Source organism: Monodelphis domestica, chromosome 4 (genome assembly GCF_027887165.1).
Source record: "Monodelphis domestica isolate mMonDom1 chromosome 4, mMonDom1.pri, whole genome shotgun sequence".
Classification (NCBI taxonomy): domain Eukaryota; kingdom Metazoa; phylum Chordata; class Mammalia; order Didelphimorphia; family Didelphidae; genus Monodelphis; species Monodelphis domestica.
In genome coordinates this window covers 329,366,068-329,384,963 of record NC_077230.1, presented here as the reverse complement: position 1 = coordinate 329,384,963, position 18,896 = coordinate 329,366,068, and the positions used below count along the sequence as shown (strand labels likewise).

Genomic DNA, 18,896 nt, shown 5'->3' with positions numbered 1-18,896 from the left:
CGCAGACCTCTGGCTTCAAACCCATCTAAGGGGGGTGAGTTACTGAAATATTGAGGATGGTCTCACCCATAGGCTAGAACCGAGGTGAGGGAATCCAAAAGTCACGCTGTAATTCAATATTAACATTCCACATTCCATTGTCCTGTTTTCCATATAGGATATTAATTAACTTTAACCCAAATGAGAGGAGGATTCAAGGGTCATGGTCAAGATACAAATATCTTGCTTAATTTCTTTCATTATTAACATGCCTTTAACTTAGAGATCAAATCATTTACTTGAGTCTATAATGGGGGAGAAGGGAAGACATCTATTTTTCTTCTAGACTAATCTCCTTTCTTAAAAAATTTTTTTGTGAATTTCTACATACCATTATGCTTATATATTATATTTAAAATTCAGAAAAGTAGTAATAAATATATTTAACTCACATAAGGTGGTACAGATGCCTTTCAAAACATCAAATCAACATTAATGCTTATTTAAAATATTTTCCCGGAGACTGGGAATTTAAGGGATTGTAATTTATATGGGAAAATATAAAATAAAATGAAAACTGGGAATATAGGGGCAGGGAAAGCACGTATAACCTAATTTGGGGGCATGCTTAACATTCATGAGTATATATGTATAGATAGATTTGAGTTGAAAAGGGCTTTAAAGGCCATCAAGTCTAACACTCTCATTAAAAATGAATAAACAGAGAGGCTGAATAATTTTCTGATTCCCCATCCAGTGTCCTTTTCACTAGTCCTCACTGGATCTCTGTATCCTAGTCTTTATAGTACTACCCTTTTCTAGGCTTCTCTTATAGCACAGTGTTAGGGATGAAGGCTATACTGGAAGCCAAAAGACTAAGGGGCACCAGTTCTGACTCTGCCATTATCTTGCTATGGGATCTTTTACTAGGTCTCATTTTTTTTTAAACATTTACCTTCTATCTTGGAATCAATACTGTGTATTGGCTCCAAGGCAGAAGAGTGGTAAGGGCTAGGCAATGGGGGGTGACTTGCCCAGGGTCACTCTAGGTCTTATTTGTAAAAGGAAATGGTTAAGTTAGATGGTTCTCTGACGTTCATTTCAGCTCAAACATTCGGGTTTTTCAGCTTAAGCTTCCAATATGAGGTCCTATTTGGGGAGAGTTTAAGAGGCAATTAGGTAACTGAAGGTAGGGAGAGGGAGCCATTAACATCTTTTTAGAGAAAGAAATTAGTTCATGCCAACAGACTCTAATGCCATGCCAATCAGGATCATTGTCAGGAAACCAATTCTCACACAGGGTGAGAAGGGGAAAGAGGAAGAATGGAATCCATCACTGAAAAAGAAGAAATGTCTTCTATACAAAGTCTTTTCTTTTTCCCCATGGTTTTTTACCTTAGTTCAGGGCTGAAGAGAAAGGAGATAGTAGAGATGATCCCATTTCATTTTCTTCTCCCCTCAATAACCCATTCAGGCTTATGTCTACATTGCAATGTTAGATGATTCAACTGGCTTCTTATTTAACATTCTGATGAATCTATGATCTCACCAGTGGAGTACTGCTTACACTGGTACAAGTCACAACCTATACAGACCTGATCCTCCTCTTCAATTCTTGTCCATTCATTTGCTGAAAAATCTGTCAAGGATTCACCTGGTGCACTGGAAGAATTCTTTTGGCATTCATTTCTAGACATTAGTCCAGACCTCAGGTTACACCTCTGCTAGTCTTCACACTAGTTTTATCTTGGCCCCAATGTCTTCTTTGGTCCTGTATGTTCTTGATGATATTTTATCTATTATATCTCGTGTGCAAGTCATCATTGTTCTTATGACCACCATGCATCTGTTCACACATGTGATGGTCACCTGAAATTATGAATCTTCTGAGACTGAGATGCCTCATGGTTCACAGTCATGTGATTTTGATAATTTTTATTCTGCATAAATACACATTTATTAGTTTGTATAGAATTCATAATGATGTAATTTATGAATTATGAATCTAAATTTTTTCTCCCTGCTGTTACTAATTTTTCCTTCCCTCCCCCCCCCAATTTTATTGTTTGGCATATAATAATTTTTATTACATGATCTATTTTTGGAATTTTTTTATGTGTTGCATTAGTTGGTCTATTTTTAGTTACTTTTGACAGCTGGTGATTATTTCATATAGTATGAGCTTTCTGATACAATTCAGCCACATACTTCGCTTTTCATTTCATGTATCCTTTATGTATTTACAGTTCATCATTCTTCCAAATCTACTTACTAAATATTTATTTCCCATTTTAGCACTGGTTTATTACTCACTCTTTTTCTCTCAAAATTTATTTTATTCTCTTTACTCCTTTTGCTTTTGTGCCTCATATTTTGCAGTATTCACCAAGGAACTTGCCTACACAAAGGCATTGAGAGGATCATGGAGGAAAATTCCCTAACATCATGCATGTTAATCTTATTTCTTAATTTTGAGGAAAATAATCATAGAAAAGATAATGTGCACTTTGATTTTTTAAGAAGAGACACCATTTTGTGATTGCTGCATATTTTTTCAGAAATTAGAATTATGTTAATATATACTATGCAAGTGTGCAGATAGATAAATCTAAAGAAAATTGTTTAACAATTCTGTGTCATCTGTTATTTTTTTGCATATGTTAATGAATTTCTGTCAGTGCTTTATCCTTTATTTAATGTCTTTTCTCTTGTACTTGTATCCCTACTGCATAGCACAATGTTTGGCATAGAGTAAAAGCACTTAATAAATGCTTTTTCATTCTTTCAAAAAAAGCTGTTGTCATATAATTAATTTTAAAATCTAATACTCTGCCTCCCTTCTATCATCACCTTGTCAATCACCAATTGGCATTGATTTATCTTTTTTTCCAAAATACATACATTTCCATACAAATTAGAGTGCAACTTTTCCCAGGCTTAAAAAATGCTTCATTGGGATTTTAATAGCTACTCCTCAGATAATTTATTTTTATAACCAGCCATGAATGTGGTATCTCCATTTAGTCAAATCTTGAAAGTTTTGTGTTTCCTCTGATATATAGGTTTTTGTGTCTCATATTGGACTGACCTTAAATATTTTTGTTTCTACTATGTATAGGAATTATTAACATAACTACTAGTATGCCCTCTCCTATATGTTGGTATATAGTATTTCCAATAGTAAACTAAATACAAGTGATTAGTAGGCATCTTTACTAGGAATATTAGGAAAGATATTGAAAAACTTGAGTCTAGAAGTGAACAGCCAGGGTTTTGAAGAGAATGAAAACTTGCTAAATGGTGATGAGTTTCAAGGAAGTGGAGATGATAAATTATCATTCGTTAAAAGTGTCAACTATGTGCCACATACAATGCTAAGAGTTGGGGATACAAGAAAAGCAAAAGATAGTCCCTGTTCTCAAGGAGCTCATAATCTAAGCAGGGAGAGACAAGAGGCAAACAGCTATGTCTAAAAATTATACAGGATAAAATGGAGATAAACTCAGAGGGAAATGGGACCTTAGCTGAGCATGAGAGTGAAGGAAGGTTTAGTTTGGAGAAGAGTTGATAAAGGACATAATATGTCTTGAAGAATTTGATAGACTTTCATGTTTGCTCTCAGAGGGCAGAATTACGGGTAATAACTGAATGTTGCAGAGGCAGGTCTAGACTTCACATAAAGAGGAAATTCTTAAAGATTAGCACTATTTGAAGGTATTAAAATGGGTTGTTTGAAGACTTAGTGACTTTCTTTTCATTACAAGACTTCAACTGAAGGTTAAATGACCACTTCTCAGGGACAGAATATATATAGACAGAATTCTTGGTCAGGTATAGAGTAGATGAGATGATTTCTTTCAACTCAGAGAATCTGTGATTATCAAAGAGCAGATACTGATATTGGATAAATAGGACTTTGCTGTCAATAAGCATCTCAGGATCAATAAATGTAGGACACATATGACAAATGTAGTCCTCTCTGATGTTGTTCTATTCATTTCCTCAGTCATGCTCACTGTCCATCTTGTAGCCCCTTTCCAACATGGATATATTGATGGAGTCATTCAATGGGTTGCCCTTTCAATGGCACATCATAATACAATCTTCATTATGAGAGATTTTTCCCATTTGGATTATTGGTTCGGTCTCTTGCTGGAGCTCCTGTAGTGTTCTAGAACTTATGCAATTGGCATGAAATAATCCACAAATGAGGTTTTGTTTTGTTTTTAAATCAAGTCATGAAAAGATTTTTAAGTCTTTTTTTATAACTTTCAAAATACCAATGCACATAATCTGTTGTGACTTCTGCATAGTCAGAATCATAGAGACTTATAATTCAGGAAGGGGAAAAACATAGCAGCAATCCTTATTATCTCTCTCTCCAATTCTACAGGGAGACATAAATTTATATGGCCACTTCACATATCCAACTTTGTCAGGGACCAAAATGTCAGAACGAGAAAGGCTTTCAAAACCACATGAACTTCACGGGCTCCTTTCCAGCTTCCATTCTCGAGGTACCCAAAAAGCAGGTTATGTTGCAATGGAAATCTTAATTTGCACTCCTAAAGAAATTCAACCACTGAATGGTTACAGAACAATGAATCTCACCTAAGGATACATGGACATAATATTTAATTTCAATAAGCTGGAAAGGTCCTCCTTACCCCCCAAATGTACTTCCCATTCTGGTTCCCAAGATGCCTGGAACTCTTAATAGGAAATGAGGTTTCTTATCTTAATGAGGGGTAAAATTCAAATAAAATTCCAAGAAGGAACACAGTGGCTTAAATTCATACTAAGACATAAATGATTGCTATCAGGACTTTTCTTTGGAGGTTTTGATGAAAGAAGTAAAAAGACCAAAGAGTACCACATAAAAAGTAGGTATGGAAGGAGGGTATAAGGTACTCTATGAAGGTGACTAAAAGGCACAAGTAGGGAAGATTCGGAGCACTGAATGTCATAGAATTTAGCTTAGGGACAGCCAGGTGGGAAACTCTTCTGTCTGAGCAAACCTGGATAAAGATTGGCTATATTGTCTGAAAATAGGGACAATAGGCTAGGAGACAACAAAGATTCTATAATCAGAGGCTCGTTTCTAACGTCTTTCATTCTTTATGTCTATAGGAGAATATTCTAGTTTGTACAGTTTTTAGATAATCACCCTTCAGATGACAGATTAAAAAAGCACTGCTTGCTTTGCATATATTTGTTTCCCTGTTTTGTTTGTAACCTTGAGGGTAGGGGTTGTCTTTTGCTTCCTTTTGTGTCCCCAGAGCTTAGCACTACAACTTGCACACAGTAGATGCTGAATCAAAATTTATTGAACTGGGTGGTAATGGAGGCAGAAAGAATATCTACCTTATAATCCTTGTAGATGACAAGGCACAGCTTCTAACCAGTTCCAAGAAACCAGTAAGGTCAGTAAATTTGTTATTTCTTGAGGATTAAGATTTTTAAAAATCATCTCTATACTTTTTCAAAGTTAAAAATGGGAAGCTTTTAGCAACCTCACAAGACTAAGAATAATTGGGCTTAAAACAGTTGAAGGCACTCAGCAGTACTTAAATTACCCTTTAAAAAAATCAATGGACATATTTTAACCCCAACATATTTATTTTAGTAAACTAATACTTTCATCAACAACATGGATGGATTGCCCAAGCCAAATCACTCCAGATCAGTTCCCAAGGATGGAAAACAATATTTATCTTTTCTGTTTTCCCATGACAAATGCTTCTCAGAACCTCTACTTTTTACCCACTTAGGGGACAAGGGAAGCTTTTGTGGCCCACATGGGGCTCCACTTGACAAATAAACTGGGGATAGTCAAATGTGAAGTGGTTTTCCTCTCTCCTGAAATTGAGTCACTTTCTGTTGACCAGAAAAACACTGACCACTTCCATCTGCAGTACCACAAAGTACCACCAGCACACAAACCCAGAGGGATAAATTCACCTATCAAATTTCATTTTTCTTATATTTAAAAATTCAGACTTGCCTCATCTTGGAGGAATGCTGGAACAGACTTGCTCATCCTTTTGAGTTTTTCGGGATGTGCAAATTGGTTATCAGGATGTGAAGGCACTGTGGAAACTAAAGAGTAGCAGGTCTGTTTTCAAAATATTCTTACCATTCTTAGGCAGCAACATTTTGTTCAAGTTAAAATTAATCATTTCAATAGAGATGTGTTTGATCAGAGACTAAAGGAACAGAGGTCCACATGCAGAAATAGGATGAAGTTACATGCAGTGTTGATAAATTATATATAGATAATCTCACAAGGAGTTGAACCAAAACCAAATGAAAATAGTATAAAATATTAAATTCAAAGACCACTGGACTTAAGAGTCAGGGGATGTGGGTTCACATAGCTGTGCCAGTCACTGGTTGTATGACTTTGGGCAAGTCATATTCCCTGTCTAGACTTCAATTTCCTCAGCTTGAAATTTTAGAGGTTTGAACACAATTATCTTCAGAATCTCTTCCAGGTCCATATTTGTGGAACTGGACCTGAATTTAGTAGAATTTTTCCAATGCAAATTGATATTTAATTATTACATATATTTATTAATTTATATACATTACACACAATTAATTCATCCTAATAGAGCAGGCTCACCTTTGCTTCTTATAGAATTTGAAGTGCAATTAATTAGTTCGCCTCCCTGAGATACACTATACATTTCAAACATGCTACAGGGTGAGAAACTATTTCATGTGGATTGTCTGAATCTTCTAACATAATTCAGTTCTAAAAGCCCTCCTGCCCTTAAATATCCAAGGATTTAATCTATTTTATTTGTGCTTTTTTTTTCATAAAACCAACACCTAGTCTTATTTATTAGTTCAATGGTTCTCTTTCAATTTTATTTATTTCCCCTTTGAATGTCTACAGATTTAAATGTAAATATATTGATATTCTTTAAGGGAAATAGCAATAACTGCTGTAAACACATATAGCACCTTCAAATTGATAAAGCACTTTACATATATTACTTCACTTGACTCTCAAAAGAGCCCTGAGAATTAAGTTCTATAAATGTTATTTTCTTAATTTTACAGCTGAAGAAACAGACTGAGGCTATACAGTTTTTAATAGTTTGAAGTGGGTTTAGAACCCAGGGCTGCCTGACTATGCGTCTAGTGCTTTCTCTCTAAAGCCCCAAAGATGGAAGTGGGAGAAGTGATTGCTCTTTTGTAGCTCAACATGAGAAAGCTAGTTTCCTGACAATGGTTCCCTCAGAACTACAAAAAAAGGGTTAATTAAAAATATTTTTTTCTTTCTTCAAAGAATCAAGGTTTCTCTGCCAATTATCAGGCACTGAGCCAAAACCTGTGGAGAAGCACTCAAGGCCAAGGAGACCTGTCCAAACAGCTTACTGAGAATACCCAAGGAAATCCCTGAGCCTGAAAATGCTGCCCAAATACTCCTAAGATTGGATCACAAGATATTTGATAATTATGTCAAATTCCCAATTTTAAAGATTTACATGCAAAAACTATGGGCTCTTCTCTTCATAACATTAAATCTTTTGCTACCACAAACCATAGCATTTATATCACTGGCACATAGTTTTTTGTTTTTAACCCTTACCTACCATCTTGGAATCAATACTCTGTATTGGTTGCAAGGCAGAAGAGTGGTAAGGGCTAGGCAATGGGGGGGGGTCAAGTGACTTGCCCATGTTCACACAGCTTAGAAGTGTCTGAGGCCAGATTTAAACCCAGGACCTCCCATCTCTAGGTCTGGTTCTCAATCCACTGAACCACCCAGCTGCCTCATGGCACATAGTTTTAAATAGAATGAATGCTGAATTTGGTAGGAGAGGGGCTGGATTCAAATTCTTGATCTTGCTACTTCCTATCTGTAGGTCACAGAACCTCTCTGGATCTTAGTTCCTCTTCTATAAAATAATTAAAACCTCTAAAATTCATAATCCTATAAAATTAGATTGAAATAGTCAAGTAGGCTCGGGTTGCCTTTCAGGATGCTGACACACACACACACACACACACAAAAACGCCCTCAAATTGAGCCCTAGTTCTTAATACTATACCCTTAAACAATGTATAAGGGATAAACTAAAAATTCATATTTTAATGACTATCTCACCAAATTTTCCTTTCATTATTATATGATGCTTCTTCTAACATATAATATATATTATATAATCTAATTATATAATATATAATGTAACTTCTAAGTATTGTAATTATATAAAGTATCTTCTAACTAATGTAAGGGATACAGAAGTATAATTAGTAGACAAAAAAATTAGGAGAGATTCAAGGCTAGACTAGCTGGTTTCTGGGGTCCGTTCTAAGTCTGATCTTTTCTAATGGAAGGTAGTAGCTTTGCTTCCATGAATGGACCATTTATTTCTTTACTAGAATGGTACCTACTTTGCTAAAATTCTATTTTATACAAATCCCATGGGGACTTTGCTGACGTCCCCAGGAGTTTGGGCTTCCTGAAATCAGAAAACGGCTCTTGCTCAGCTCCTGAAAACTCTTGTTTGTATATCATGTGGCCCAAAATAAGTTTCTAAATCATCCCAATTTCTCTTTCTTACATATTAAAAAAAAGCACTGCAGAATTGATGGATTTAGGACTAAGTTAATAGCCTCGAGAGTCAGAAAGCCATGAGTTTAAGGAGAGTTTTCTTTCCATCCTAACTGTGTGATCTTGGGACAAACTTGAGTAATACTCTTTGTACTACCTACCCCAAAAGGCTGATGCCAAATTCAAATGAGCTAATACAGGTAAAATGCTTGTGTGACTCTATGGGATCATGGAAATGCATGATTCTGTTCTTCTTGCTCAGAATTTAAATATTGCAATTACATCCCAGTCAACTGATTTTTTTAACAGGGCACCAAAGGTTGAATCTCGAAGATAGACATTGAGCTGTTAGTTTAGCTATAATAAAGAGTGGCTGCTGAGCAGAGCATGTGTTGGAAACAATTTGTGAAGGAGAGCCTGGACCTTCTTTCCCTGGGGCCGACATTCTACTTCCATTTACAGAGAAGCTTAAGTACCTGAGCTCACACTAGCCTCTGCTTTCTTCAAGTGTTCAGTCAATTAAGTAATTATGGGGGGGGGGCGGGGAATGCCCATTATTCCACTTTCCAGACCAAATATTATTTGGGGCAAGAGCCAAAAAGAGGCACTAAAATGCCTTACTGCAGACACTTCAAAAGACAACTGGAAAAGCCAAACATCTGCAGGCAGAAGGCTGTATTTTCGCCCCCAGCAGGGCTCGGAACCTGGGCTTCCTTCCCTCTTTTTTCTCTCCTAGTTTTTTTGTCATGTCATAAGTTGAAGCAGAGGAAACAGAACTTTCAACTAGGGTTTAGCAGGAAAACTGAATAGGCCAACCTTTGATTTTTGGCTTAAGCTATAGCTGATATCCCATCAAGAGTGGCTCAAAGGAATTGAACTATTATTTACAGTTCTTAATAACTACTTGCTAGTTGGATGGTGATCATTGGCTATACCATTTATGTTTGTTCTCATGAGATCCTAGACCCAGAGCTGGAACAGACCTCAAAGGTTCAACTAATTTTATAGAAGAGAATCCTGAGGTTCAGAGAGGCTGACTTTTTAAAAAAATTTTCTATTACTTTATTTTTTAAATTTTATTTAGATGATTTAGAATTTAGTGTCTATCCTACAGGGTGATTGTAAAAAGAGCATTTTTAAAAGTGCTAAAAAATCTAAAGGAATTGAACTATTATTTGCAGTTCTTAATAACTACTTGCTAGTTGGATGGTGATCACTGGCTATACCATTTATGTTTCTTCTCATGAGATCCTAGATCCAAAGCTGAAAAAGACCTCAACGGCTCAACTCCTTATTTTATAGAAGGGAATCCCAAGGTCCAGAGAGACTATATCTACAGGCTATAAAAGGAAGAGATAAGATTCAAACCAAGGTCTCTTACCTTCCAAATCCAGAACTGCATTAGTGCGCACCAAATACCAGGTATTTCAATTCAAATTTAACTTCCTTTTAAAATCCAAATTGATCAAGGTGTGCAAATAGAAATTAGACACACCTGAACTACATTTAACCAACATCCTTTTAAGTTACGAGTTCATGGGATATTTGGGAGATAAATTTTGCTGAAACCCACACTGCAGGGCTTTTGGGCTTTTGCTCTGGTAAAGCGTTGCAGGTGTGGGTCTTTGGCTCTGTGCTCTGCTCACTTAAAGGCTGAATTAACCCCTTTCTCTCTCACTTTGTTATTAAAACCCTATAAAATTAAATACTTAGAGAATTAATTCATTTTTACTCTCACAAAGGTCAAATTAAAACTATGAGCTAGAATTATACACAATAGACAGATGGCTTACATATGGCTCTAAACATAAATCCAATCTCATGTTTACCTATGAATTGGAAATACCCTTCTTGTTAAAGACCCATACAAAAATAATCAAATTGTTCATTCTATAGTCTGACACAAAAGTACAAGAAATCTACAGCTGATGGCTATTATTGAAAGATAGTTGTACGAGGTGTCAGAAATACTGGATTTCAGTCTTGGCTCTGCCAGTGACTAGCTATGTGACTGTGGGGCAGTCATTTGACCTCAGTTTTCCCATCTGTAAATTGTGAATGTAAATATTTTGATGAATTAGTTTACCCTTACTCTTGATCATCCCAGTATTGAGCACACCTATTTTGATTTAAATGTTAAGCACCTTTTTGTTTTGAAGGCTTCTCTATTGGATGAAAGTTTTCCTCTCATGAAGCCCAGTTTCTTAGTTTGACCTTTGCCTTTAATTTGTTACAGCTGACCATTCCCTAATGCCCTGCCTATAGGCTGCAAAGAGTTCTCCACACCTGTTTGGGATACCTGATTATCCAGAGGATATAAGGACTCCCAATTTCCTTTCCTCTTTGGAGAAAGCGTCTAGTATGAAGTCTTCTCCCAGGGAGGAGTTGGTACTTGGCACAGGACCTTGGGTTTTGCATGGTGTTTAGAGTTTGACTCTGTAATGACCAAATGATAAGCCTACCCTTCTTCCTGATTGAAGAGTGGGTTTTCTAACTACTTGGAAGTTCTGTATTTATTTCCAAGTTAACAAAATGGAGGTTGGAATTTAGGATCTCTAAGGTACCCTTCCATTGTTCTAACATTCTATGTTATGAAGGGACCTTCTAAATCAGAGGTTCTTAACCTGAGCTCTATGGAAAATTGCCGAGGGGTTTATGAATTTGGTTTTAAAAATATTTTGATAATGATTTCAATATAATTGGTTTCCTTTGCAATCCTATGTATTTTGTTGTATGTATTTTCAAACATTACTCTAAATCTGGCCTCAGACACTAGCTGGGCAAGTTATTTTACCCTATTTATCTCCATTTCTGCATCTGTCAAATGAGCTGGAGAAGGAAATGGCAAACCACTCCAGTGTTTTTGCCAAGAAAACCCCAAATGGGATCATAAAGAGTGGGACTTGACTGAAACAAATGAACAACAAAAAATGAGGTTCGTGGAAAAAAAAACCCACAGGTTTTTCTGATTCTAGAACTGTGTTCTAATAGTCAACATTCTAAGGTTCCTTCCAGCTCCAACATCCTATGAACATGTGGCACTAAACTCTGTTTAACTGCAAGCAGGTCACCTAGACCATTCTACCCTATGGGGCTCAGGGATTATCAAATATACTCCTGGAAAAGTCAAACAGCCCTCAATATTAACACATTTTTCCCTTTATAAACCCTACCCTCAAAATGTATGCACTAATGTCCTCTAGAAAGCCATTTCATGCTTGCAATTCAGACCCTGACAATGAAATAGTTTTGTGAGCAGCAAGTATTTAGTGACAAACACATAGCATTATTAATGGAGTTAGTTATTTTAATAGAGCTAGACACTTAATATGGTGCCAAGATTCTACTCTTTGAGGTGTTTGCTATTAGGGTCCAGCTACTCACTTTCTGGTATGTATTCATTTGTAGTTTGTTGATCTGTTTTCTGATCTGCTCAGAAGAGCAACATTGAGAATAACATTTTAACAAAATGATTAAAAACACATGAAAAGAAAAGAAAACACAATATCTACAATCGAGACTAAGGACTCTTGATAGAATCAGAGCTTATGTTCTCCTCTTCCCCAGGGTAATTCCTCATGGAATATTTTAGACTGTTTCCGACCTTGGAGAAATCTGTAAAATAACCGACCTATAAAAAAATGTTGATAACCAGTAAAAAAAAAAAGCCCATCAAGTGGAAATAGGCATGAGGAACCTCTAGCTTCAATGTCCAGGGGGAACAGCATGACTCAGCAGAAAGGATACTCGATCAGGATCCAGGAGACCTGGATTCCAGTTGCCACCCTTTCACTAAGAAAGCTATGTGACCTTTGAGCAAATCATATGAAGTTTTAAAATGTCAATGTCATCCTCATCAGTAAAATGGAGATATGGCTCCTGCTTGCTCTACCTGATTGTTTTAAGAAAAACGTAAGAATTAGTCAAATACCTTTAAAAAGGTAACACTAGAGCTAAATGTCAGAGATGGAAAATGTTCGAATCGTGGTAAAATCAGAATCAAATTCTTTCTCTTTGTGTCTGTCTCTGTGTGTGAGTGTGTGTCTGTCTGTCTGTCTGTCTCTCTCTCTGAGTTGATGGGGGGGAAATATCAGAGAAAACTGAGATTTGGAAGGGTGGGTTGTCATCTGCAATCAGTCAAGGGAATACCTGTACGAATGACATCATGGATGTTTTAAAGTTTGATAGTACTGGGCTTTTAAAAATGAATCCTCTTGCTTTGATGTGGCAAGGCTTATAAAGCCTTATGCTTCTTTGATTTAACTCAAAACTGTAGCAAGCAAGCAAGCAAGAACAATAAAGAATCTTCTGTGTGAATGGAGATTCTATATCAAATCACATTTCTATGCCTTAAAAAAAATTAAGATTCATTCCAGGTCTTTCTTCTTCCCTGCTCCTGATGAGGTAATGTATCCAAACTGACTTGAAACTGCACCAAATTCTCTCACTACCTCTTTCTAAGTCTAAAATCTATATTCATCTTTAGACTAGACAATCTTCTGGACTGCTGATGTTTCAAAGCAGAGGTTCTTGACTTAGGGTCCTTGGATCCCCAAAGAGTTTACCAGATTTCAGGGAGCCTATGGGGGAGTGAGGAAACTACATCTTTATTTAAATGAAACTCTAAAAAAAATAATAAACTAACCTCAAATTGAAATTTAGCATTTCCTTCAATTATGTATTTAAAAACATTATTCTAGGAAAGGATCCCTGGGCTTTACCAGACTGCCAAAAGCATCAGCAACAAACAAAAAGGGTTTTAAATCAAGTCTCTTCATTTTCACGAGGTTCTGAGCTTTCAGTAATCTGGGTTTCCTCACTGTGCTAGGGCATGCATGGTCTAAGAAGGTAATTGGAAAAATTACATTTTGCTTTCTTCACCACAGCCCCATAAAGGAGGTGGTGCCGGTCTTATTAGCCCCATTGTACAGATCAAAAAACAAGGTCAGAGAAGGGAAGCGATTTGCTCTGTTCCTCTGTTACCCTAATCCTCAGATAGCCCCAGTACAACAGTAGCCAAATGCATGAATAATTCACCCACAGAACCAGTCCCACCCAAACACAACTCCTCACTGGCTCCAGAGGCTCTCGGTTTTCAATGTCACCAAGGTAGAATGGAGAAGAGCATCTTAGAATACAATTTCCTTTTTTTTTAAGCCCCCCACCCCCGCCTTCTCAGTCGACACATTTAGTCTTAAAGAGTTTCTCACCAACCTGAAGGAATCGACATCAGAAGCATTTGGCATAAAACCAGTCATAAAGAAAGCAAAAATTGCCCCAAATCCAGGTTACTTGGGCATTTCTGCTCACAGGAGGCTCTTGTACCTGCCAAGAGCCAGTGTCACTATGGCTGCTGTCAGAGGGACCCCCAGAGCCTAAGCCAGGCATGCAAAGACAGATAAGATATTTACCATCTTCAGCACTACGTACTAAGTCTTCTGGCAGAGAATCTACTTTGCCTTGATCTGTGCAGGAGAAAGTAACACGCGGTTAATAATATGCAGCTCAAGAAGGCGGACGGTTCATCGGCTGCCCCCCCGAGGAGTTAGCAGAAATTACTCAGGATGGAGCGAGGGGGCTGAAGGCAGGCTAGAGGACCAAACAAGATGTCTTCCCCCCAAATACTTCCCCTCTGGATTAGCCACTCAAGCCGGTGCCACGGCAGGAGTTCCCGTCTCAGAGCCGATGCAGTTTACATCAGTACAATGCTGCAAAATGACTCCCAAGGGTCAGTGGGTTAATGCAGAACAAGCAACGGCCCCAGCAGCAGCAGCAGCAAGCACAGGGCTGGAACGCTGGCTCTCCGTTAAAATGAACAAAGAAAAAGAGAAAATGCTGGTCATGACTAACACCTTCCCAAACCCACGGCCCATGACAAATATTTGTGTGTACGCATCATCCTTTCCACAAGCCTTGGGAAGGCAAGTAAAGGGACCTCGCTTGGGGACCAGCTGCTAAGTGGAATTTTGGCAGGCTGCAGTGAGAATGGGGTATCAGGATTTGGAATGGAGCGTGCAGGGATACCAGGCAGTTTGAATATGATTTTGGTTTAACCCTAAATGTCCCTGAATGCTTTAAAACAGAAATGGCCACCATACAAAAAGACAGTTTTCCAAATGGAAGAATAATCAATCCCTTGGCTGTGCTCCTATATGCCAATAATAAAAGGAGTTGGGGAGGGTGGCTTCCTGGCCATTAAAGTTGTACCCAAAAGAAATGGGCTGCCTTGGAAAGCATAAAGCTCTCCTCAGTCCAGCAGAGACCACCTGTTGTAAAGCTTGCAGAGAAGATTCCTGCATTGGGTGAGTCAATCTCTACCAGGCTGTCTAAGATTCTTTAGGTGACTGACACTGAAATCTGAGTCAGGCAGATGAGTTTCATACATCTGTGATGCTCCAGATGGAGGCAGCTGTTTGATGGGGAGGATGTTGCTTTTAGTCTCACTATTGATTTTACTAACAGAGAGGCAGACAGGAAAAAGACTCTGGAAGAGACAATGACTATTGGACAACTGGATGAATTTGACACGGTTTAGCACTGAGTGACCCTTTGCTGGTAGTGCACAATGAACATAAACTCTTACTGAGATTTAAGCAAAAGGGGCAGCCAGGCTTCCCAAATTTGTCTAAGGGATATCTGAGCTCCCCTTTGCATTACTTCACTCTTTGTAAGTACTCAATACCTAGTGGCTGGTGCACTAGTCAAAGGAGCACATGCTCATGGCAATATGATCCACAGCCATTGGGAGATGAGGGAAGCATGGCTAATCATGCTTTGAATCACTAAGATTCATATTCAAATAGAAGACAAAGAGTGGGGATGGGCAGGAGAGGAAGAGAAATAAAGACTATTTAGAAAAAAGATCTCTGTGACCAGGAATTGGATCTCCAACTCCACATTATGCAACAGTGGCATGGCACCCAATAAAAGGGCCTTGTGCCACATGCTCACTCCACAATACATGGAAAAGCAGAGGTGCAAGTAGGGAAAACTGTAGATGGAGAGTCAAGGCCAGAGTTTGAATCTAGACTGCCACTTATTGGCTGTACACCGCAGGTCACTTATATCACAACTTCTCTGAGACTTGGTTTTCTCATGGTAAAGTATGAAAAATAATACTGCTCTGGAGAGGTGGCATACTGGACAGAGAGTTGGCCTGGGAGTCATGAAGACCTGTGCTCAAGTCCTGTCTTTGACTGACACATATTGCCTGTGTGGCTCTGAGCCAGTTATCAGGCTCTCTGTGCTCCTAGGCAGCTCTTTGAGATTCTAAGGAGCAAGGAAGGTGCTTAATTACACAGTTCTGAAATCATAGTTCCAAAAAATATATACAGATATATGTATATATTTTCCGATCTGCCTTAACAAGGTGGTTGAAAGAGGACTGCTTTGTAAATAGGGATGTGATGTTGTATACTAGCATTATTTCTAAATTTAAAATTTAAAATTTAAAATTAAAATTTTTAATTTAAATTTTTAATTTGGTAGTGAGTAAATAAGTGCTCAAATTAAGATGTTTGAAGAGTCAATGGTGACCAGTGGAAAAAAGGACTTCACAGAGATTTGGGTTCAAATCTCATTTCTGCTTCTTTGCTATGTGATTTATGGACAAGTCACTTCACCTGTCTCAGCCTCAGTTTCTTTTGGAAAAGGAGGTCAGATAAGACCGCTAAAGTTTCTTTCAGTTCTAAATTCCAGGTCTCTACAATACCATTCAAGAAAACCAAAAGATTCTAGAGGCCCATCCCCATGCTGTTATTTCATAAGCAAAGCTTCAGCCATCTTTGGGTGAGCTTCATGAAAGTCACTTTGCTGGTTCCCACTGGCAAGGTTAGTCTACCCTGCTAAACCCAAGTTAGGGACTGGTGTGTAGAACTCCATTTAGCTGGGCCAAAGCCTAGCACTTAAGCATGTGGAAGCTCAGATGAGGCATGAGCAGCAGGGCAAGCTTTATCCTCACTTGATGTGTCTGATGGAATGTCCTCTAGGCTTTGGGAAGGTATTTTCCTATCAGCATCCCTTTTCAAAGCCTTCAAAACAGCCTTTGATTCATCTTCTGAACCTGTTATGAGACAAAAATGGTGAAACACTGCCCAATAGCTTCCCTTCCTTTAAGCATCAATTAATGCTTAAATTAAAGATGGAGGGGTTACTCACTGAAAAGTATTAAGCCCCTTTTGTCTATTATGTTAAAGAATGCCAAGTTCCTTTAAGAAAGAAATTTTATCCCTATGAAGAATGGAGGGGGATTGTTGGGGCTAGCTTGTGGTGGCACTGCTGCCTGAGTTGGTACTATCAACAGAACCAAAGGCTCTCTTCTTTTTCATAATTAGAGTTCTCTCATTGTGGGCTATTTTCAGAATCAGAGAATTTTTAGAGTCCAAGGGGACCTCTGAAGATGTCTTGTCAATCTTGTTTGTAAAAAGGATTCTCCAACAAATGGTGATTTATCCTTCTTTAAAGACCCCAAGGGAGGGGGAACTCCAAAACTCCCAAAGCACCCCTTTCGACTATGGGATAGCTCAAATTGGATGGCTCTTATATTGTTTCAATCTGCCTAGTTCTATCCTCCTACTTCTATCTCACTGGAAAGGATTAGATTTTTTCTGTTTGGCCCCAGAAGGCAGAACTAGGAATATTTGATAAAATCATCCTGACTTTCTATGCTGATTACACACTCTGTACCTTCCAGAATAGCTTTTTTTGTTCCAAACAAATTAACCTACAAATTGAAAACGCATTGAAGCAGTGGACAAAGTGCTAGATCTAGAGTCAAGAAGACCTTAAGTTCAAAACCAGCCTCAAATCTTACAGTTGTATGACCCTGGTTTAACTTCCGATTGCCTCAGTTTCCTCATCTGCAAAATGGAGATAATAATAGCACCTACTTCCCAGGGTTGTTATATGGATCAAATGAGATATTTAAAAATTATTTAGTAGAGTGTTTGCATGCAGTAGGTGCTTAATAAATGCTAGTTCCATTCTTTCTCTTCCTTTTTTACTCTTTGCTATTCCTTGAATAGAACATTCCATGTCTCACCTCTCTGTCTTTATTACAAGCTGTCACCTATGCTTACAATGTCCTACCTCTCCACTACTGCCTCTTGGAGTCCCTAAATCCCTACCTGGCTCAGCCCAAGCATCACCTTCCCTGATACCTACTTGGTATTTACCCTCCTCACTGCATCCAATCCATAACTATCGCTGCCACTGCATTTACTTTACATTATTTCCTTCATTTACTTAAATAACTCTGACTTCCCTTTACTAGAGTGTAAGCTCTCTGAGGTCAGTCAGGGAGTGTCTGATTTGTATCTCCACAGATCTGGCACATGACTGATACTTAACAGACTTTTGTTGACTGATTAAAGCTGCACAGAGGTAGGTTTCAAGCCAAAATAAGGAAAAACTTTTTAACAATTAGAGAGATCCCAAAGAGAAAATGAGTTGCTTTGAGAAGACAACGAGCTCCCTCTCATAAGAAGTCTTTACACTGGATGGCCACTTGTCAGGGATAATGTAGAAAGGATTTTTATTCTGGTATTAGTTGAGCCAGATGGCTTCTGAGGCCCCTCCAACTCTGTAATAATGTGAATCATTTGGCACAAATGGGTGTAATCCCCAATTGGCTGCTAAAAGATGAGCCTAACAGCTGTTGGTCAGATTAACCTCAAACTTACAATTTTGCCACACAGTGAAGTCATTCTATTTCTATCAAGAATAAGAAGGGTAATGGAAAATGATTGAAATTCTATCTGCCCATGGGGGTGGGGGGAAGAAAATAAGTTGATTATAGGAAGTAATGGTACCATCAGGCCAAGTCCTAGAGCTCCCTCCATGACCCATGATTCATGCTAATCGCTTTATTTCTCACTAACTTTTTGCTTCTGATGACTCTGCATCAAGCTGGGACTGAGGATACCTCCATGTTTGATGATGAAACTGAGAATGGCTTCCCAAAGCCATGGAACCATGGGATTGTTTGTTGGTTGTGTGGGCCAGGGTTAGACTCAAAGATTTAAATAGGGCTCAGAGTTTTGTTGCCATGATTTCCCTTTCCTATTCTCCCAAAGATGGGATAGAATAGGTGGATGAGCCTGTCCAGTGAGACCAGCACACACTCCCAGGCAGGGGAGATTATTAGGTTCTCTCAGATAAAAATGACAATTATTTCCCATATTTCAAATGATCTCAATAGGAATTATTTTAGGATGTCCTTTTATTTGAGGGATTGGAGATAAAGCATTTCTGTGGCTCTTGTTCCTTGGTAACCAACATTATAATCAAAGGATTCTTGAAACCCCAAATATTGGGCCCATTATGGCATAGAGGTTCTCACCACAGCTCC

The 18,896-nt window shown here is 38.1% G+C and overlaps 1 protein-coding gene across 15 annotated transcripts in view; it reads right to left on the bottom strand.

Annotated features, from left to right (window-relative positions):
- The window catches only part of SYTL2 (synaptotagmin like 2), a 195,614-nt gene that overhangs the window by 18,426 nt on the left and 158,292 nt on the right, over window positions 1-18,896 (bottom strand). For 7 of the 15 annotated variants that reach the window (XM_056794901.1, XM_007490861.3, XM_007490859.3 and 4 more), the window contains 4 exons: window positions 16,509-16,610; window positions 13,960-14,013; window positions 11,933-11,977; window positions 5,984-6,078 (listed from right to left, as the gene is read on the bottom strand). In XM_056794901.1, the coding sequence (XP_056650879.1) occupies window positions 5,984-6,078; window positions 11,933-11,977; window positions 13,960-14,013; window positions 16,509-16,610 (296 nt within the window). Of the gene's footprint in view, window positions 1-5,983; window positions 6,079-9,929; window positions 11,913-11,932; window positions 11,978-13,959; window positions 14,014-14,107; window positions 14,222-16,508; window positions 16,611-18,896 lie in introns of those variants that run through there. The other 8 variants (XM_056794903.1, XM_007490858.3, XM_003340943.4 and 5 more) reach the window with 6 other exon arrangements.